Source organism: Staurois parvus, unplaced genomic scaffold (assembly GCF_062004578.1).
Source record: "Staurois parvus isolate SC_StPar_1 unplaced genomic scaffold, SC_StPar_1.0 ptg000175l, whole genome shotgun sequence".
Classification (NCBI taxonomy): domain Eukaryota; kingdom Metazoa; phylum Chordata; class Amphibia; order Anura; family Ranidae; genus Staurois; species Staurois parvus.
In genome coordinates, this window is record NW_028317971.1 from 10,395,542 (window position 1) to 10,417,524 (window position 21,983).

The 21,983-nt window shown below is 44.6% G+C and overlaps 1 protein-coding gene across 1 annotated transcript in view; it reads right to left on the bottom strand.

The window, feature by feature from the left end:
- Nucleotides 1-21,983, bottom strand: part of KCP (kielin cysteine rich BMP regulator) — a 140,734-nt gene that overhangs the window by 69,472 nt on the left and 49,279 nt on the right. The window contains exons 10-18 of the mRNA XM_089676951.1: nt 20,631-20,727; nt 20,447-20,529; nt 17,794-17,887; nt 14,922-15,001; nt 12,453-12,626; nt 11,578-11,671; nt 11,381-11,463; nt 11,090-11,183; nt 5,684-5,763 (exon numbers count right to left, since the gene is read on the bottom strand). Coding sequence (XP_089533077.1) covers nt 5,684-5,763; nt 11,090-11,183; nt 11,381-11,463; nt 11,578-11,671; nt 12,453-12,626; nt 14,922-15,001; nt 17,794-17,887; nt 20,447-20,529; nt 20,631-20,727 — 879 coding nt within the window. The remainder of the gene's footprint in view (nt 1-5,683; nt 5,764-11,089; nt 11,184-11,380; nt 11,464-11,577; nt 11,672-12,452; nt 12,627-14,921; nt 15,002-17,793; nt 17,888-20,446; nt 20,530-20,630; nt 20,728-21,983) is intronic.

The window sequence follows — 21,983 nt, forward strand, 5'->3', positions numbered from 1 at the left end:
GTCTCCTCACACTGCTGGTGTGTAGAATTTTTTTGACATAGGGTGCTGGCAGATTAAGGGCCTCCCATAGCTGCTGCCAGGCCCCTAATCTGCCATGGGCCCCTATATACCGCCTCCTCATGCTGCTGCCAGGTCCAGAGTCTGTCATGGGTCCCTGTACGGCCTCCCATTGCTGCTGTCTCCATCGCCACACTCTGCCATGTGCCACTTTCAGGTCTCCTCACACACTGCTGGTGTGTAGAATTTTTTGACATAGGGTGCTGGCAGATTAAGGGCCTCCCATAGCTGCTGCCAGGCCCCTAATCTGCCATGGGCCCCTATATACCGCCTCCTCATGCTGCTGCCAGGTCCAGAGTCTGTCATGGGTCCCTGTACGGCCTCCCATTGCTGCTGTCTCCATCGCCACACTCTGCCATGTGCCACTTTCAGGTCTCCTCACACACTGCTGGTGTGTAGAATTTTTTGACATAGGGTGCTGGCAGATTATGGGCCTCCCATTGCTGCTGCCAGGCCCCTAATCTGCCATAGGCCCCTATATACCGCTTCCTCATGCTGCTGCCAGGTCCAGAGTCTCTCATGCCATGTGCCACTTTCAGGTCTCCTCACACTGCTGGTGTGTAGAATTTTTTGACATAGGGTGCTGGCAGATTAAGGGCCTCCCATAGCTGCTGCCAGGCCCCTAATCTGCCATAGGCCCCTATATACCGCCTCCTCATGCTGCTGCCAGGTCCAGAGTCTGTCATGGGTCCCTGTACGGCCTCCCATTGCTGCTGTCTCCATCGCCACACTCTGCCATGTGCCACTTTCAGGTCTCCTCACACTGCTGGTGTGTTGAATTTTTTGACATAGGGTGCTGGCAGATTATGGGCCTCCTATAGCTGCTGCCAGGCCCCTAATCTGCCATAGGCCCCTATATACCGCTTCCTCATGCTGCTGCCAGGTCCAGAGTCTCTCATGCCATGTGCCACTTTCAGGTCTCCTCACACTGCTGGTGTGTAGAATTTTTTTGACATAGGGTGCTGGCAGATTATGGGCCTCCTATAGCTGCTGCCAGGCCCCTAATCTGCCATAGGCCCCTATATACCGCTTCCTCATGCTGCTGCCAGGTCCAGAGTCTCTCATGCCATGTGCCACTTTCAGGTCTCCTCACACTGCTGGTGTGTAGAATTTTTTTGACATAGGGTGCTGGCAGATTAAGGGCCTCCCATATCTGCTGCCAGGCCCCTAATCTGCCATAGGCCCCTATATACCGCCTCCTCATGCTGCTGCCAGGTCCAGAGTCTGTCATGGGTCCCTGTACGGCCTCCCATTGCTGCTGTCTCCATCGCCACACTCTGCCATGTGCCACTTTCAGGTCTCCTCACACTGCTGGTGTGTTGAATTTTTTGACATAGGGTGCTGGCAGATTATGGGCCTCCTATAGCTGCTGCCAGGCCCCTAATCTGCCATAGGCCCCTATATACCGCTTCCTCATGCTGCTGCCAGGTCCAGAGTCTCTCATGCCATGTGCCACTTTCAGGTCTCCTCACACTGCTGGTGTGTAGAATTTTTTTGACATAGGGTGCTGGCAGATTAAGGGCCTCCCATAGCTGCTGCCAGGCCCCTAATCTGCCATGGGCCCCTATATACCGCCTCCTCATGCTGCTGCCAGGTCCAGAGTCTGTCATGGGTCCCTGTACGGCCTCCCATTGCTGCTGTCTCCATCGCCACACTCTGCCATGTGCCACTTTCAGGTCTCCTCACACACTGCTGGTGTGTAGAATTTTTTGACATAGGGTGCTGGCAGATTAAGGGCCTCCCATAGCTGCTGCCAGGCCCCTAATCTGCCATAGGCCCCTATATACCGCCTCCTCATGCTGCTGCCAGGTCCAGAGTCTGTCATGGGTCCCTGTACGGCCTCCCATTGCTGCTGTCTCCATCGCCACACTCTGCCATGTGCCACTTTCAGGTCTCCTCACACACTGCTGGTGTGTAGAATTTTTTGACATAGGGTGCTGGCAGATTATGGGCCTCCCATTGCTGCTGCCAGGCCCCTAATCTGCCATAGGCCCCTATATACCGCTTCCTCATGCTGCTGCCAGGTCCAGAGTCTCTCATGCCATGTGCCACTTTCAGGTCTCCTCACACTGCTGGTGTGTAGAATTTTTTGACATAGGGTGCTGGCAGATTAAGGGCCTCCCATAGCTGCTGCCAGGCCCCTAATCTGCCATAGGCCCCTATATACCGCCTCCTCATGCTGCTGCCAGGTCCAGAGTCTGTCATGGGTCCCTGTACGGCCTCCCATTGCTGCTGTCTCCATCGCCACACTCTGCCATGTGCCACTTTCAGGTCTCCTCACACTGCTGGTGTGTTGAATTTTTTGACATAGGGTGCTGGCAGATTATGGGCCTCCTATAGCTGCTGCCAGGCCCCTAATCTGCCATAGGCCCCTATATACCGCTTCCTCATGCTGCTGCCAGGTCCAGAGTCTCTCATGCCATGTGCCACTTTCAGGTCTCCTCACACTGCTGGTGTGTAGAATTTTTTTGACATAGGGTGCTGGCAGATTATGGGCCTCCTATAGCTGCTGCCAGGCCCCTAATCTGCCATAGGCCCCTATATACCGCCTCCTCATGCTGCTGCCAGGTCCAGAGTCTGTCATGGGTCCCTGTACGGCCTCCCATTGCTGCTGTCTCCATCGCCACACTCTGCCATGTGCCACTTTCAGGTCTCCTCACACACTGCTGGTGTGTAGAATTTTTTGACATAGGGTGCTGGCAGATTACGGGCCTCCCATAGCTGCTGCCAGGCCCCTAATCTGCCATGGGCCCCTATACCGACTCCTCATGCTGTGACGTTGCAACAAGGTGGAATTCAACCCTACATATGTTAGACCGCCTTTACGAACAGCAAAAGGCCATCACAGATTTCCTGATGTTAAAAGCGGATAAAGGTATTCCCTGTGTAACTTAGATGTCAGCCATTGGCAGCTCATGCGTGACACCTGCGCTTGCTCAGGCCCTTTGAGGAGGCCACGCTATTCGTGAGTCGGCAGGACTATGGGATGAACGACGTCATTCCTCTGTTGCACGTCCTGGAACAAATGCTGTTAACAATGGCTGGTCAGGGTGCGGTAGACGTGGCGCACAGATCTCAACGCCACATGACCCCTGTGGGGGCAGGACAGGAAGAAGAGGAGGAGGTAGAGGAGGACATTGGTGCTCAGGAATTATTGAGTGAAATGGGTGGTTTTTCCACTCAGCGGACAGGAGTGGAGGAGCAGGAGCATCTGGTAGAGGAGGAGGAGGAGGAGACAGAGGACCCAGACGCACCGTGGCAGTATGCTGTGGAGATGGAGGCAGGGAGTCCCTCGCATTCCTTGGCACAAATGGCCCATAGCATGCTCGGTTGCTTGCGTAGCGACAGCCGAATAATAACCATCAGACAGAGGGATGACTTTTGGCTGTCCACCTTGTTGGACCCTCGCTACCATTCCAAAATGGTGGCCTTTTTCACACCTGCTGAGAGGGAGGCCAAAATAACGTACTATAAAAACCACCTATGTAGTCAGCTGGTCTCTGCCTGTCTGCGCCAACGTCCATCCTCAGACACTGTGGGCCCTGTGCGCTCGCGTTCCGCTGCCATGGCAGCAGGGGAGGGGTGGGGTGGTAGGAGCAGTGGCAGCTCCACCAGCAGCGGCTGCCTCAGTCTGCAGTCGATGATGAGTAGCTTTCTTCACCAGCGCAGTGAGGAAACTACTAACCAGCCGCAGCAGCAGCAGCAGCAGCAGCAGCAGCATCAGGTGGACCTGGAGCAGGACCTCAAACAACAGGCTTAGGCCTACTTGGACAGCACCCTGCCAACCGAGGTAGACAATCCCCTTGACTACTGGGCAACGAAACTTGACCTTTGGCCCCAACTAGCTGAATTTGCCCTTGAAAGGCTGTCATGCCCGGCCAGTAGCGTGGCATCGGAGCGCGTGTTTAGTGCGGCAGGAGGTATTGCAACTCCGCGGAGGACACGACTGTCCACCCAAAGTGTGGAGAGACTGACGTTTGTGAAAATGAATCAGGCGTGGATTAGTCTGGATTTCAAACCACCAGTTCCTGACACAACTGACTAAATCCGCCATGAATCATGCCCCAAACATGTGCCACTTTCAGGTCTCCTCACACTGCTGGTGTGTTCCATTTTTTGTCATAGGGTGCTGGCAGATTACGGGCCTCCCATAGCTGCTGCCAGGCCCCTAATCTGCCATGGGCCCCTATACCGCCTCCTCATGCTGCTGCCAAGTCCAGAGTCTCTCATGGGTCCCTGTACGGCCTCCCATTGCTGCTGTCTCCATCGCCACACTCTGCCATGTGCCACTTTCAGGTCTCCTCACACTGCTGGTGTATTCCATTTTTTGTCATAGGGTGCTGGCAGATTACGGGCCTCCCATAGCTGCTGCCAGGCCCCTAATCTGCCATGGGCCCCTATACCGCCTCCTCATGCTGCTGCCAGGTCCAGAGTGTGTCATGGGTCCCTGTACGGCCTCCCATTGCTGCTGTCTCCATCGCCACACTCTGCCATGTGCCACTTTCAGGTCTCCTCACACTGCTGGTGGGTTCCATTTTTTGTCATAGGGTGCTGGCAGATTACGGGCCTCCCATAGCTGCTGCCAGGCCCCTAATCTGCCATGGGCCCCCGTACCGACTCCTCATGCTGCTGCCAGGCCCGTAATCTGTCATGGGCCCCTGTTGTCGCTTGTTGGCATATTCCGCTCGTTCAGATGCTCCTTCTCCTGCTACTCCTCTTCACGGATTCCGTCAGCAGTCTTTCTTGGAATCCGTTTCCAAGAGACAACAGTTTGCGAGCACGCACCAGACGGTGCAGAAACTGAACGTCCTCCTGTCCAAGTTGCTGCTGCCAGGCTCGTAATCTGTCATGCGCCCCTGTACCGCCTCCTCATGCTGCTGCCAGGTCCAGAGTGTGTCATGGGCCCCCGTACCGACTCCAAATGCTGCTGCCAGGCCCGTAATCTGTCATGGGCCCCTGTACCGCCTCCCCATGCTGCTGCCAGGTCCAGATTGTGTCATGGGTCCCTGTACGGCCTCCCATTGCTGCTGCCAGGCCTGTAATCTGCCATGGGCCCCCCTACCGACTCCTCATGCTGCTGCCAGGCCCGTAATCTGCCATGGGCCCCTGTACCGCCTCCTCATGCTGCTGCCAGGTCCAGAGTGTGTCATGGGTCCCTGTACGGCCTCCCATTGCTGCTGTCTCTATCGCCACACTCTGCCATGTGCCACTTTCAGGTCTCCTCACACTGCTGGTGGTTTCCATTTTTGTCATAGGGTGCTGCATGGCCTCCCATTGCTGCTGCCTCCACCGCCACACTGTGGCTCCACACTCTGGTTTTGGCCCCGTGACTGGCCAAATGAGTGAAGTGTGCGGTGATTCTAAGATCGACGGCACTCATCTGCATGTCATACTGCCTGACAGTATTATTTCTCTTCCCCAGCAGACTCCAAGGGCATTTAAATTAAAGGTACAGTGTTCAGCACTAATATAAAGGCTCTCTGAAGCCTAGAAACACCCTTTTTTAAGTTAAATTCACAGCGAATATATTCGACTCGAATCGAAATTTTTCTACGAATTCGCCGAATCAGTCGAATCGAATTTTTGAATACTTCGCTCATCTCTAGAAATAAAGTATAAAATTCACCTCACATAAGCAGCGTGTACAAGAGTCAGAGCTTCTCACGGATTGTCCATTCTGATATGTGCGACCATTAAATGAACATCCTATAAGAAAAACAGAGAACTAAGATGGCACAGCAAAGCAGCGTCATGAAAGAAAAATGACATGAATGACAGGATTTCCTGTGTAAACTCTATTGAAAGATATAATATTTTCCACTCACATTACAGACCATAAACAGTAAAAATGGAGCTTATTTATGAGAATTGAAGCAATAAACCAGAGCAAAAATTGATCTGTTGCCAAGAGTTAGCAGTTAGGTTTCATTTTTCAGTCTCTGAAACTTTGAAGAAAGTCGGTGACTCTGCAAAAAAAACATCACTCGTCTTTTTCTAGAATTTCTGAAAATTAAAAATTTGAGCAAAAACTGAACTGTTACTTGTAGGTTGGTTTCTTCTTTCAGTTTCTAGAAATATTTAAAAAAAAAGGTTCTGAATAGTTGCAATGGGAAACAGCTCCTTTGATGCTAAAATATATTATAAATCATTATGTATAATGCACATTTAATGCTGGTATTGATGGGACACCAATGTGCCTTTAATGATGGCTAAAATCTTATTGCTAACTGTGTATATTGGGGTTGTTTTACTAAAGGAAAATATGCTGTTCACTTTGCCCAGGAATTTGTACTTTGCAAGGGAATATTCACCGATGCTCTGCTAATTTCCATTGTCCAATCATGTGAAAGCAAACTATTGCATTTTTCTTGCATAGGATAGGGTATTCTCTGCAAAGTGAATTTACACCGCATTCATTAAAGTATATCTACGGTATGTCAAAACTTTAAATCATAAATTAATTTCCACATTATATTTCAGTTATTTCTAGCCTACTCCTGTTACTCTTACCCACTTGACCTCCGGAAGGTTTTACCCACTTCATGACAGGGCATTTTTTGCTATTCAGCATTGTGTTACTTTAACTGGCAATTGCTCAGTCATGCAACACTGTGCTCTAAATTAAATTTATATCATTTTTTTCACACAGATAGAGCTTTCTTTTGGTGGTATTTAATCACCACTGCGTTTTTTTTTTTAATTTGCATTTTATATATATATATATATATATATATATATATATATATATGAAAAAAAGCAAACATTTTGAATAAAACCCACATTTTTTTTATAAAATTTTGCAATCAAATATATTTTCTTAATATAAGCCAAGATTTAGTCTGCTACATTTCTTTGGTAAAAATAACCCAGATCAGTGTATATTATTTAGTCTATGTAAAAGTTATAGAGTCTACGAACTGTGGTTTATATACTGGAAAATCGATCAGTCTAGATGTATTGACATCTCATTTCTTGGAGCCCTAAAATGCCAGGATAGAACAAATACCTCTCAAATGACCCATTTTTTAAACGTAGACAGTCCAAGTTATTTAGTAAGAGGCATGGTGAGTTTTTTCGTGTGTAATTTTTTTGTCACAATCTTTTTGGAAAATAAAGAAATTACATTTTTTTTTCACAAATTCTTTTCTTTACATACTTTCACCAGTGCACTAGAGTGTCATTATATGGCTGGTGTGGTGGTGATCAGGAATACTGAATAGTGACAGTATTTAAAAAAAAATAATTATAATTTTTATTCATTTCTTAAAGTTTTTTCTTTTTTTAATATTTTTTTTACATCCTGTCATCAGAGTAGCTCAGTGTCACTATAGTGACACTGTACTACTCTGGAGGGGTGATCGGGGATTTTTTGGTCTTCATTCATGACAGCTTACTTACTATTGTGATGCTGTGATTGGCTACAGCTAATCACATGGTACAGGGTGCCAGGTACCACGTGATAGCTGTGGGCCAATCACAGCTTCACAACAGTAAGCAAGCTGTCATGAATGGAAACCGTTCATGACAGTATTGTTTACATTTTAATCATGTTGATCACCATGTTCGACACAACAGTCACAGGTTTCCACTGCTAAACTCCCCAGTGGGCATGCCAGTGCGCATGTACAGAGCAACATACAGGTTTGTCGCTGAGGCTGTAGTTGCCACCCAATAGCAGTAAATCTACTGTTAGCGGGTGGCAAGTGTTAATTGATCTTGAGGTTTGTTTGTGAAGATTCCAATGCATAGGTGTAGCATCAGGGGTCGCAACAGTGACCCAGCCCATGCTCCAGGCCATGCGGCCTCCCTCTCACCCATAGAGCAGAGTGCCTGTCCGCGGGCAGTGGTATGAAAGGAATGTGACAGGACAGACCGTGCCCCAGCACACAGGTGTCAGGCAGGATGGGTCTGACTAGAGAATGAATGATACCCAACTGCTGGAGCAAGTGGTACATGGATCATCTTCTCCCCGCTGCCTTCCAACACCTCCTCCCTGTCCATGCCCCTCTGCAAACTTACCACGCACTCCATCTCTACCAGAAAGTCACCTCCCTCTTCTCTTGTTGCCCCTCCCCCAATCTGCTGTCACGGGGGTAATCTGATGTCTTGGGGGTAATGTCGTCCAGCTGGATCTGGTCTGGGTGCTATAGTGACAGCTCATCAAGTGAGAGGATGTGAGAGCAGAACATAGAGGGAGGAGGGGGGATGTGGAAGATGCTAAGAACATTCTACAGTCCAGGGCACAGGGCTGGGAGACTCCTGCACATTGAGGGGGAGAGTTCTGGACTTGCTGAGACGTGTAGTGTGCAGGCAGCAGAGGAACTCCTGTGTGTGTGACATGAAATGACCCCAACACTGGCGTAGTGTCAGGGGTCACAATAGGGAACCCATCCATGCTCCAGGGGGCCCGTGCAGCCTCCCTGTTATATTTTACACTTGGACAGAAGGGCGAGGGGGCGTCATATACAGTTACCAATTTTCTGTATTTCCCTCCTGCAGCTGCTGAAAGCCGGCTTCTCCTCCTCTCCCTCCCACTGGCATTCAGCATTGGAAGGAGGAAAATACAAGAAATTGGTAACTGCATATGCCTCCCCCCAATGCCCCTCTTGTACAAGTTTCTTCTGCCCAGGCCCCCGTGTGCTCCCTTGTCCCCCCTTCCCCCATGCAGCATTGCCAACTTCCCTCCTCTCCACTCCCATCGGCTTCTGCTTTCAGGATGGAAAGTGGGGGAATATATCATATTTACCAGGCCCTTATTTTCCTGAATGGACACAGTAAGCGTTTGGTATTGCTCCTGTGTCTATTCAAAACTGAAGAATAGTAAACCGTGTTTACTATGCTTTGGTTTGTGAGTGAACGAGAAGCTTCTAAGCACTCATTCATCTGTGCAGCTGAGGCTGCAGAGATGGATGCTGAGCACTGTGTCCTCAATCTCCTTTCTGTCTCAAAAGTGAGACATCAGAGGTTTATTAAGACCCCTTATATTTCACCCAAGACCCCCAACAGGGCTGCTAAAGAAAATGATAAAACGCAATAAAAAAATGAACCTGTAAAAGAAATAAATAAAATAGTAAAAAATAATGAAAAAAATAAAATAACAAAAATAAAAAACTACTGACACTGCCCACTGCTGTACTGATATCATCCACTGCTCTTCTGACATTATCCACTGCCCTGCTGACACTATCCACTGCCCTACTGATGTCATCCACTGCCCTACTGATGTCACCCACTGCCCTACTGATGTCATCTACTGCCCTACTGACACCACACCATCCACTGCCCTACCACCAACTTCTGCCCTACTGACACTATCCACTGCCCTACTGATGTCATCCACTGCCCTACTTTCATCATCTACTGCCCTACTCACACCACACACCGTCCACTGCCCTACCACCAACGTCTACCCTACTGACACTGTCCTCTGCCCTACTGACTGACTGACTGTCCCTTTTTAGTTTAGTGTAAGTTTATATTTTTATAGTGACATTTGTTTTATTACATATTTCTACGTTTTCCTTACTATTTACAGACGTTAGTCCTTGCTAGTTAATTTCTTAAAAAAAGGGTGCCGAACCCTGAAATCTTTGATCTTGTTTTTCAGGTTGTCCTCTTCTCCTCAAAGGTTGCCTATCCCTGTTCCAGAGTATTCAAGAGAATCAGAGGGGTACAGTATGTCAAAATGTGGACTGTTTCCCTGAAATCTTTTGAATAACCCTCGCAATATGCAAATAAAGATCTGAAATAACTCTTTAGGCTCTTGGTGTCTCTTGGCACGCAGATTAAGCTGTGGGTGGTAGTGGGGGGCCCCAGGTCAACTTTTGCATCAGGGCCCACAAGCCTCAAGCTACGCCTTGCCATTTACTTGTCTGAATTCTGTGACATGTATTCACTGTGTTTGGAGAATAGGCATTGCTGTGTCTCAGAATTCACAGAGCCTGCCTTCAGAGCTGCTGAGAGGAGGAGTTTCAGAAGGCAGATTCGGTACAGGAATCACTGCTTGCAGCCAAAAATTAGAAACTGAAAGTAAACAGCAGAGGAAAAGCTGCAAAGCAGGCAGGGAATCCAGGAAGTTGATGAAAAAGATGACCAGAAGACAGGCTGAAATCACAACATGAAAAGAGATTTTTCACATAGGCTTTTACTGCATTGACAAAATTAAGTATTTTTTGCATTGCTATTACAATGCTGATGTTTAAAATGAAAAGTGCACATCATGACTATAGAGCTCCTTTAAGCTAAGGAAGATTCCCTTACAAAGTGAACAACCAATTTCCTTAAAGGAAGAATTATACAAAAAAAAAATAAATTAGTTAAACCCACAAGTGTTTTTTTTTACAACTACTATTCCTTTAAACTGGCTTTTTTAAGTTTAAAAATGCAATTTAGAAACTAGATGAAAGGTTTAGCACTGCAAAACACTTTTTGAAAGATTAATAGTGCATTTTATATACAACTATTTTGATCATACCAAAATGAGGGACAAATGAGGAGGAAAGAGGGACAGAGGGACTTTGTTCCAAATTAGGAACAGTTGGGAGGTATGCGATCTGGTAGGATGCTGGCCGCCCATTTGACCCTGGTGGCCATCTTAGAAGTCTATTAAGACCCTGGCTCCTATGTTTGGTTTGCATTCAGCATGTGGGTAGTGAAGGGACAGGTGAAGGAACAGATTACCCATCTGTCAGGGACAGTATTAGCAGTAGGGAAAGGTTTCAGGCATGTATGGAAAGATTAGGGCTCCGTCTCTCTCCTTGGACACCTTCCCATTTAGGCTCGGGCGGACCCGGATGCAGACGCTGTCAGTTTAGCTGAAACCTCACGCTGTTGGGATTCATGAGTGTTCCTGGTTGGTCTCCTTCCAACTGGGCCTGTTGTAAACTGTTTTTCCTTTACTTCAATACAAGTTCCATTTGTTTGCATTTGGACTGAGTATGTGGTATTGCTGCAGCACCATGCTGCACCCACTCATAGGTAGTGTGTTGGAAATCCTAGCGATCAAGACATGAGGACTTCTTTCCAAACTTACCATCACATGTAGGACAGCAAGTTCCTGGTCGAGGAGGTGCAGGGTTTCTACACAGAGATGCACAGTGACGCTTCCTACACTGGATTTTGCCCTCCTGTGTGCACAACAAATATTTAGAACTACTATAGAAGACAGCTGATCTGGTTGCACTCTTTAGATAAAGAAGTAGAATGCCAAGAAATGAATTTAGGAATCTAGTATAGAGAGAGATTTAACCTTAAATGGGTAATAAAAGATAGTGGAAGTAGTATTTTACATCTACCTCATGGAAAACAGAAAACTATACTATACCATACAACGGCAACTATGACATGGCTCTCCTTGGGGTTTCCACTCCTCCTCGTGCCTGCGGGTGGTTGTGCCATCAATGCAACCTTGTGTGTGAAGATATTTGAAAGACGCTTCAAAAACAGTCTTATGGCATAATACAACATATCTAAAGTTTTATTTTGAGTTTACACAAGTGTCATGCACAGTAAAGCCCTTACCTTGGCACCTTTTACAACATTCCCCAGGTATCTCTTCTTGCAGAACACAAGTCAGCTTTGGGCAGGTCACTCGTACACACTGTATATTACCATTCTGTAGAAAGGAGCCTAGATTAAATATTATTACCCAGGGGACCTCATCATTTATCACACCAAGAGGCTAACAACAATCATAGAAATAAAAGGCATGCTTTTTTGCTCTGTTACAGTGCATGGTGCTTTTATTTTTTCCTTTTAGCTACAGCATTACCAATAAAAAGACGTAAAGCACTTTTCAAAAAAGTAAAAATGGTTCGGATACTAATAATGTTAATAAACACTGTAAAGAAAAACATATAATACTTTTGCTAAGGCCACATGCACATTGGGCATTTAGCCCTAGTGCGTGGGGGTCCGGTGTTTAGTTTTGAGGGAGGGCGTGGAGGACGCAGGTGCTCCTTCAAGTCCCGCTTCCAGCAGGCAGTCGAAGAGAGGTCTGAGTTCCAGGCATTCATCCCTGGGGACATACTGCCCTAAACAGAAGTACTGCTAAGTACATTGTCCAGTTCAGGGGCGGACTGACCATTTTGAAACTCGGGCACTGCCCGAGGGCCTGGGGTCAGTAGGGTGCCCCATGAGATGCCCCTGGTACCTTTTTCATAGGCTTTTTGAGTTTGGGCAAGGACACAGGGGCCCCACGATCCCCTATTGCCTGGGGGCCCCATGAGTTGTCAGTCTGCCCCTGGTCCAGCTCAACCAGCCTAGAGTTTGACAGGCTGCTGGCAGTGGGGATGGATGGCGCTCTCTACCTGCAGTTAAACTCCAGAGCCCCTTGCCAGGGCTAAACTCCCGGAATACATGTGACCAAAGACACAGAGGATGTGAAGTTATTTTACCTGGCATATGCAGCTATCACATGGGTTCCCATTACCCTGGAAGGTGACTCCATTAGGTATAATATCACCTTGTAAGTCACAAAGCGAACAATCTGGGCAGCATGAACCCCGCCTGACACCATGGGTACAGGTCTGCTGACAACGAACAGCATCAGTACACTTCACTTCACCATCCTAAAAATTTTGAGAAGACATGAAGTGAGGCAAACAAGTTTGTTTTTTTAATGTAAGCAGTGCCAACTCTATAGTGCTTTTCAGAACTCATAAAATTACTCACCTGTATGGTCATCCAAATCTAAAAAAACAGTGGCAGAGATACACATATACGGAACAGGAGTAAATTAGCTAGAATTGTAACCTAAAATACATTTCTGTAGCATGGAAAGAAACCAAAGCATATGGAGGATATTTAAAGCCCAACGAACCTTTATGCAAGCCATACATTGTTCGAATTCCGAACGATTTTTCGTCCAAAAATCGAAAACATTGTTCGCTCGGTAATCCGATGGTGCCATCAATGATTTCGAAAATCGGCCGACCAAGTCATAAAGTTCACCCCAAATAACAGGCGAAACTTCTGTTCCTCCCAGGTCATGGCTCATGCGCATATTCTTTTTTGGAAAAACGATCGTACAATTTGACCATCATTGAATTGAAAATCGGTCGTTTTTCACAAATTTTCCAACATGCCCGATCACCGAAAAGGGGTGTAACCACGAAAATCGGCCGGTGCCATTGGCCCACTAACAGAGCAAAAATCGGCCGATTATTCTTAGGTCCGATTTTCAGATTAAAAATTGGTCGAATTTCGACCCATGTATGGATGGCCTTAGTTTAAATAAACAAATACTTTACAGCTGCGTGTCCCCACCAGAATGCTGCATAGTGGGACCATTTCTCTCTGTAGAGAATATTTAAAATAAAAAAAACCTTGAATTCATATCAAGCCAAATATATATCTCTGCTATAGAGTACTGTTCAAAATTATACAGCAGCCTAACAGCTGCTTTGTAACACTGAAAAAAAGTGTAAAAAAAAAATTCACGGGGAGGAGGACATTTTTCAAACGTTGAGCAGTTGTGCATAGCAACCAATTAGCTTATATCTTTTATTTTGGAAGATTAACTGCACAAGCTGAAAACAGAAGCTGATTAGATGCCAACTGCTCCAGGCTATGCCTGCTCCAATTTTGAAATACTGCAGAAGCACCTACAGTAGTAAATATATTTCACACTGAACTCCAGAAATTCAGCCCTTTTGTAGAATGTGATGGCTTACTATGAGCTCGTTCCAGCAAAGGTGCATACCACCTCATGGACTTATCTTTTTTATAAACAGTTGACCATTTTTCCAGAGGAACAACTACCACTATACTCCCAGGGCTCTGACAGGAGTGTTACCATCTTCTCACAAACAGAATCTCTGCCCTCCCCTTCGCTGTTCATTCACAGAAGGCTTTTCAAGAATGAGTTTATATAATACAAAGCACTGTGTTATTGAGCAAGAGGAGGGAAGGGGCAGGCACAGCAGCTACATGTGACTCTACAGATGCTGAAGCACAGACCAGAAGGTCTAGCATCAGAATGCCAGACGTATAGTGACAGTTATGCTCCCAGTGCTCAGTAATGAAAATAGTAAATTAAACAGGTAAGTTCATGAGGTTGCATGCACCTCATTGGACTTAACCCATAGTAATCAAGCACATTTTACAAAGTGGTTGAGTTCAGCTTTAAAGTAAAATTTTTAATTTTTTTTTTTAATCAAGGTCTTATATGCTTGTCAAACACCTGGGTATTTCCTTTATGTCATCATAAAAACTAAAACAAAGTCAGAAGCGTGTATTGGCGTCACACTTACCATTGCATTAAATGATAAGTAACTAAATACAAAACAATTTGAAGTAAAAGAAAAAAAAGTAAAGTGGTGGCAAGAAAATGGGAAAGATCAGTATTGCAAGGATGCCTCGCAGTATGTGGAATCCCCTGTAAAATGTAGGCTCTCATTGTGACTGACATCTCACCCTGCCTCTATAATTGGCTTCACTTTGTACCATTAGTGCGGCTGAGTGTTATAATCCACCTTTATCTGCCAAAGAAGGCAGAGCCAGCCTACCCTAGGAAATAAATCAAACTACAAGGCCTACAAGTTAGGACTCGCCAGTATAAAAGTCCACCTCACAGTATTAAAACAAATGTGAAGCCCCAGGTTATAAAATCTGTTTGTATACAGTTCAGGATGGATAGAAATGCATTTTACCAATAATAAAAAGGGCAGCATAAAAAGATACACACACACGCAACACCCCCCCCCCCCCCCCCAAACAAAAACAACATAAAATTGTTTTCTAGCTATGAATAGAACAGTATAAATAGTTTATACTTCATTTCCTGTTTTATTTAGGCTTTGTGTTTGTGCATTGTATCGTTGTGGGAAGACTCTTTAAATGTATCTTTTATTCACAGTACTCACCAGACAGACGCAATGTCGGCAGCCATCTACAGTGGTAACATTCTGACCAGGTAACAAGGGATGCCCATTGAAATCACACACTAGGAGGAATAAAGGGAAGAATATGTACAGTAGGTGATATTGCAGCCATAGTGAGAAAATTATTCATTGGCCACAGATCTCGCTGATGTCTATCCGTGTGCCAACTTGTGTTAAAAGGGAATATTCCCTTCTTCTTTTCCTTCTTCATCAGGGGCAATTGACCTCTGGCTCTGAAGATGCTGCTCATTTCTTTTTGCTTTTTATCTTAAATACAGCACCAAACTACTTTTCTAACCACTTTAGGGAGGCCATTTTTTGATCCCATTTCTCCAAGGCCTTATTTGCACCGGCATACAGATCTATACAGTCCTGTGAAGGACTGTCTTCACCTACAACGGATGTACATCAGGCTCATCCACCTTACCAACTGTTCAGTATCTACCTATCCTCTCTGCCAATCTCTCCACTGGCTTCTGCTTACCCAGCTAATTAAATCCAAAATACTAACAACTTATAAAGACATCCACAACTCAGCCCCCAGCTACAGTGGGGATCGAAAGTTTGGGCACCCCAGCTAAAAATTTGTATTAATGTGCATAAAGAAGCCAAGGAAAGATGGAAAAATCTCCAAAAGGCATCAAATTACAGATTAAACATTCTTATAATATGTCAACAAAAGTTAGATTTTATTTCCATCATTTACACTTTCAAAATAACAGAAAACAAAAAAATGGCGTCTGCAAAAGTTTGGGCACCCTGCAGAATTTATAGCATGCACTGCCCCCTTTGCCAAGCTGAGACCTGCCAGTGTCATGGATTGTTCTCAATCATCGTCTGGGAAGACCAGGTGATGTCAATCTCAAAGGTGTTAAATGCCCAGACTCATCTGACCTTGCCCCAACAATCAGCACCATGGGTTCTTCTAAGCAGTTGTCTAGAAAACTGAAACTGAAAATTGTTGACGCTCACAAAGCTGGAGAAGGCTATAAGAAGATAGCAAAGCGTTTTCAGATGTCAATATCCTCTGTTTGGAATGTAATTAAGAAATGGCAGTCATCAGGAACAGTGGAAGTTAAAGCAAGATCTGGAAGACCAAGAAAAATATCAGACAGAACAGCTCACAGGATTGTGAGAAAAACAATTCAATACCCACGTTTGACTGCACGATCCCTCCAGAAAGATCTGGCAGACACTGGAGTTGTGGTACACTATTCCACTATAAAGAGATACTTGTACAAATATGGTCTTCATGGAAGAGTCATCAGAAGAAAACCTCTTCTACGTCCTCACCACAAAAATCATCGTTTGAACTTTGCAAATGAACATATAGACAAGCCTGATGCATTTTGGAAACAAGTTCTGTGGACCGATGAGGTTAAAATTGAACTTTTTGGCCGGAATGAGCAAAGGTACGTTTGGAGAAGAAGGGGCACAGAATTTAATGAAAAGAACCTCTGTCCAACTGTTAAGCATGGGGTTGGATCAATCATGCTTTGGGGTTGTGTTGCAGCCAGTGGCACAGGGAACATCTCACGAGTAGAAGGCAAAATGGATTCAATAAAATTCCAGCAAATTGTGGATGGTAACTGGATGCCATCTGTGAAAAAGCTGAAGTTAAAGAGAGGATGGCTTCTACAAATGGATAATGATCCTAAACACACCTCAAAATCCACGGGGTATTACATCAAGAGGCATAAACTGAAGGTTTTGCCATGGCCTTCACAATCTCCTGACCTCAACATAATTGAAAATCTATGGATAGACCTTAAAAGAGCAGTCCGTGACAGACAGCCCAGAAATCTCAAAGAACTGGAAGACTTTTGTAAGGAAGAATGGGCAAAGATACCTCAAACAAGAATTGAAAGACTCTTGGCTGGCTACAAAAAGCGTTTACAAGCTGTGATACTTGCCAAAGGGGGCAGTGCAAGATATTAACTCTGCAGGGTGCCCAAACTTTTGCAGACGCCATTTTTTTGTTTTCTGTTATTTTGAAAGTGTAAATGATGGAAATAAAATCTAACTTTTGTTGACATATTATAAGAATGTCTAATCTGTAATTTGATGCCTTTTGGAGATTTTTCCATCTTTCCTTGGCTTCTTAATGCACATTAATACAAATTTTTAGCTGGGGTGCCCAAACTTTCGATCCCCACTGTACATCACTAACCTAGTCTCAAAATACCGACCAATTCGTTCTCTTTGATCCTCCCAAGACCTCCTGCTCTCTAGCTCCCTTGTCTCCCCCTCCCATGCTCATCTCCAGGACTTCTCCAGACCCGCTCCCATCCTCTGGAACTCCTTAACCAATGTTTCTCTTAAATCGTAAGCTCTAAGGAGCAGGGCCCTCTGATTCCTCATGTATTAATTTGTATTGTAATTGCACTGTCTACCCTTATGTTGTAAAGCACTGCATAAATTGTCGGTGCTATATAAATCCTGTATAATAATAATAATACATGCAGCCATGTGCAGGCAGAATATTCAAATCAATGACAATCTGCGTTCTGATCCATGCATTGGCCCCACATGGATATACACTCTGGGATGCACTTGGAGATCCATGCAGGTCCATGCAGCTGGCTGACTGTCAGTGATTTGAATAGCATGCCTGCATGCGACTGCATGGAACACCTGAGCATCTCTCGTGGGTAAAGACAATCCTTCACACAGGTGTGCAGGTCAGTAAGCCCATGTAAATGAGGCTATAGCATTCAGTTGTGGAATTTGTTTACAGAATGGCTTCTCACAGACATCATTTATCTTAGCAGTTTAATGCAATTCTTGGAAGGGATAAATTTACTTTTTTTTTCATAGACCAGCTTTCAACTTACTATTAGAAATATATTTTTACCTGGGCATGAGGGGCAGCACTGACCAGGACTGGGTACTGGCTTCTTACATGCGACTACAGGACAAACAACAGGGAAACAACGCACTAAATTGTTCTGCAACAGAAAAGAGTGAATTAAACTGTGTATTACTATCATAGCATAAAAAACAGACAGTCGGGGTACAAAAGGAGATATAGCAGTAGAGAGGCAGTTACAATTGGAATACACCTAGCACCAGACTGATTTGTTATGTGTATGTGTAATATTTACATATATATTTGTTTATTGTTAGGGTTACCATACATATTACACTCTGATCATGCGTACTCTGTACAATTAACTTTAGTTTTCTCATAACTATGTAATAAGAGGACCTTTCTAAACTATCCAATCAAACTGAATCCAATCAGGCAGGCTCTTACGCCGGCCATAGATGAATCGAATCTCAGCAGAAATTGGCTGAGATTTTATCCGTCTTTGGGCAGGCTTGTTGTACCCAAGTAAATTTGAGCTGCCTATCCCAAAGCGCCTATTATGGAGAAACGCTGTCAGTGGAGCTGGACTTGTGACACCATCACGCACGGGCACACCAGCAGGTCCCTCAATTGTGCAGTCTGGACTGTTTTACCACATTAATAACATCTTTCTTTAATGTGTACGTGCAATAACTGTTTCATTAAAAGGTTGTGTTGAATACTACCCTATGAAGCTTCTCCTTTTTCCTTTTAACTGATCTCTTTGTTGGAGTGAGTTTGTTGGCTTGAGAGTTGGCTGCATATTCCTGCTTTGGGGACGTCACTGCTGGCATCTTGCTGGCAGGGTCACAAACATATCTGGAAGTCTGATGGTGGGAGCATTGGTCCTCCATTTGGAAAAAGCGCTTCTATCTATCTCTATCATTTGAGATTATTCCTGTCTGGTAAGAAGCTTAGCCTTCAGAATCAGCACTTTGATCACTGCAACACGTGTTTGTTTAAATTTGAACACTGAACACTTTCATGGCACTTGGATGACCGTATCAGGATTTGGACTTTCACATGTTTTATGAACTTTTAAAGATTCTTTATCACACTGTTATCATTATTTATTTATTGTAAAAACCTATTGGTTGTTCACTTTATTGCATAAGGATTTGTGGGTATATAATATTTGGGATTTAAAGGGACAGTACACTTTTTTCTTTATATACCCAAGATGATTGGTCAATCAACTTGAGTACAACCAGCCTGTCGGATTTTCTACATGTGAAAAATCGCATAATCTATGGCCTGCGGTACACTACATAGTTGCTGGTAGATATGAAGGAGATAACACAATCCGATTGTTAGGTGTGTGGAGAACTTTACAGAGATCACAACACTCTCCCTTACATTGTCTTCATCTGTTTTTCTCTTCAGCAATACAGCACCATCTGTGTAGAGACATTATTCAGGATCAGCACATACTGTACTTCTTGGACCAGCTGTTCTCAACCAGGGTTCCTCCAGGGGGTTGATAGGGGTTCCTTTAGTTGTGATTGATTTGATGATCCATTTGATGAAACCTACATAGTTCTGGGGCCAATGCCACTGGAAAGAGTCAATGGCAAGATACCAATTAGCTTTTTTAGCTGTCTGAAGGTTGGCATTCTGACTACCACTGTAAGGCTGGCTTTCTTGACTGCCTCACATCTTGTGACTTGCTACTAAAGTACATAGCTCCCAGCTGTTTCTCTTTTGGAGGAACTGTTCATTTTTGGAACCTTTATCTCTCTGTTCCTCTTACCTCCTATTTGTCCCCTTTTAGATCTGATGTATAGACCTCTAGAAGAAAAATGTGCAGATGTCATCAGCAGGCTGATGTCATCATCCCAGTCTAGGCAAAATCATTTGACTGGAGTTCAAGGACTGCATTTAAATGGTAAAAGTTGCTGTATATTGAGACATGTCAAGTATTTATTACTGCAGACCCATAAAGTTACTGAAAAGTCCATTTAAACACTGTAGGGTAATATACTATAAATTCAACAGAAGGAAGGATTCAAACATTTAAATCTGCCCAATCAAATATGTATGCATTTTATGCTCCTGAGATGTGCCATTGGCACAGTAGAGAGAGCCATAGATATGATCAGACCAGAAGCCCACAACAAAGGAGGTAATCTACACCGCAAGCACAGATGTGTGCAAGGTCCCACTGTATCTATGTGAGTATTTCTGTCTGTAAGGAGGGCCACGATCAAGTCTCTTCCACAAAATCACTAAATACATTATTCCTCATATAAATTTAGTATTCTTACACTGGGTTTCTTTGTAACACAAACGACAAGGTTGGTGCCAATGAAGTCGGAGATTGAGCAGATGCCCTAAATTTAGCTTTTCAGCCTGTCTTAAGGATCTTGCTAAAATCCACTATATAAAGAAGCTTATCAATGGAACACAAAATATATAGAACATTTGTGGCCTCACAGGACTCCTTCATCAGGCCAGGTGTGCTGATGACATAATATATATGTGTTCAGAGCAATTACAATCAATAGATGTTGCTGAACCCTAATTGCCAAGCTTTAGTCAAGTATGCTTTGCAATGGGAATATACTAATTGTTCCAGATGATCTATAACTAAACCCCTTAATGAAAAATATTCATATATAAGACCTTTTGAACAAAGCAGGAAATTAAAAGTGTCACTCACCACACACGAACAGTTCACACAAGGATTACTCTGTGAAAGAAAGTGATCTCCATTTTTGTATGTCAGCCCCTCGTATTCACAGCCTGCAAACAGAAGAGATACTTCTCAACCTCTATACATGATGCTGTTAACAGCACAGCTCAGAACACCAGCTACTATTATCATTGTATGGCCAAGCTCTTACCTTGTTGGCAGACTGCACAGCACTGTCCGGGTGGGGTGAACCTTTTTAGACAGGTAAGTTCTGGACAACGCTCTTTCATACAATGGACAGTTCCATTCTAGGAGCAAATCCACAGAACATTTACCAAGATGCAATATCAGCATTAGACACCAAAATAATTATCAGACATATCAGTAAACAGATGAAGAAATACTCTGTGACCTCCCTATTTGATTGGGACTGATATTCTAGAATCTCCATCATGACCTATTCTAATAAAGGATAACTAAACCCCAAAAAGAAAATGTAACACATTGCAGCTTATCTGATATGGTGACTGCCTTTGTTTTTTTTAAGGCTAAAAATACTTTCAGCACGTACAGAAAATACCTGTTGATTTTGCCAGAAATGCAGAGAAATTCCTGTGAACTTAATAGAAAGCACAAACTATCTCATCTTTCTTCTGCAAACTACTAATCTCATCAGTCCCAATGTAGTAAGATGAGCAAAGAAGATATCAGTGTAGTTTGGCTGACATCGATGGTTCACTCCAAAGTTAGAGTGGAGGTGAAAAGAAAGAAAAAGCACCTGAAAAAAGATAACTAGTGCAGTCACCCTGTCCAGGAAAGCTGTCCAGTAAGCTGCAATATACAGTAATACACTATACTTCTGGTGCTCCGACCCTGGGACTTTAGGTCTCAGCTCCTGCATCTGAAGAATTATGTGCAGCCGCTCTGCCTGTCACCCCTTTCCTCTTGCCCAGTAATCACAGAGTGCTATGTATTATGTCAGGGGTCTCCAAACTTTCTAAACAAAGGGCCAGTTTATTGTCCTTCAGACTTTAGGGGGGGCCAGACTGTGCCAGCAGGAGTGGAAATTTTCCTTGCATCGGTAGGAGTAAACATCGCCACCTTTGGTATTTGGGAGGAATAGTGCCTCATCATTGGGAGGAATTGTGTCCCATCATTGGTATCATTGGGAAGAATTGTGCCCCATCATTGGTATAATTGGGAGGAATAGTGCCTCATCATTGGTATCAGTGGGAGGAATAGTGCCTCATCATTGGTATCAGTGGGCGGAATAGTGCCCTATCATTGGTATCATTTAGAGGAATAATGCCCCATCATTGGTGTCAATGGGAGGAATAGTGCCTCATCATTGGTATCAGTGGGAGGAATAGTGCCTCATCATTGGTATCAGTGGGAGGAATTGTGCCCTATCATTAGTATCGTTGAGAGGAATAATGCTCCATCATTGGTGTCAATGGGAGGAATAGTGCCCCATCATTGGTGTGAGTGAGAGGAATAGTGCCCCATCATTAGTATCAGTGGGAGGAATAGTGCCCCATTATTGGTGTCAGTGGGAGAAATGGTG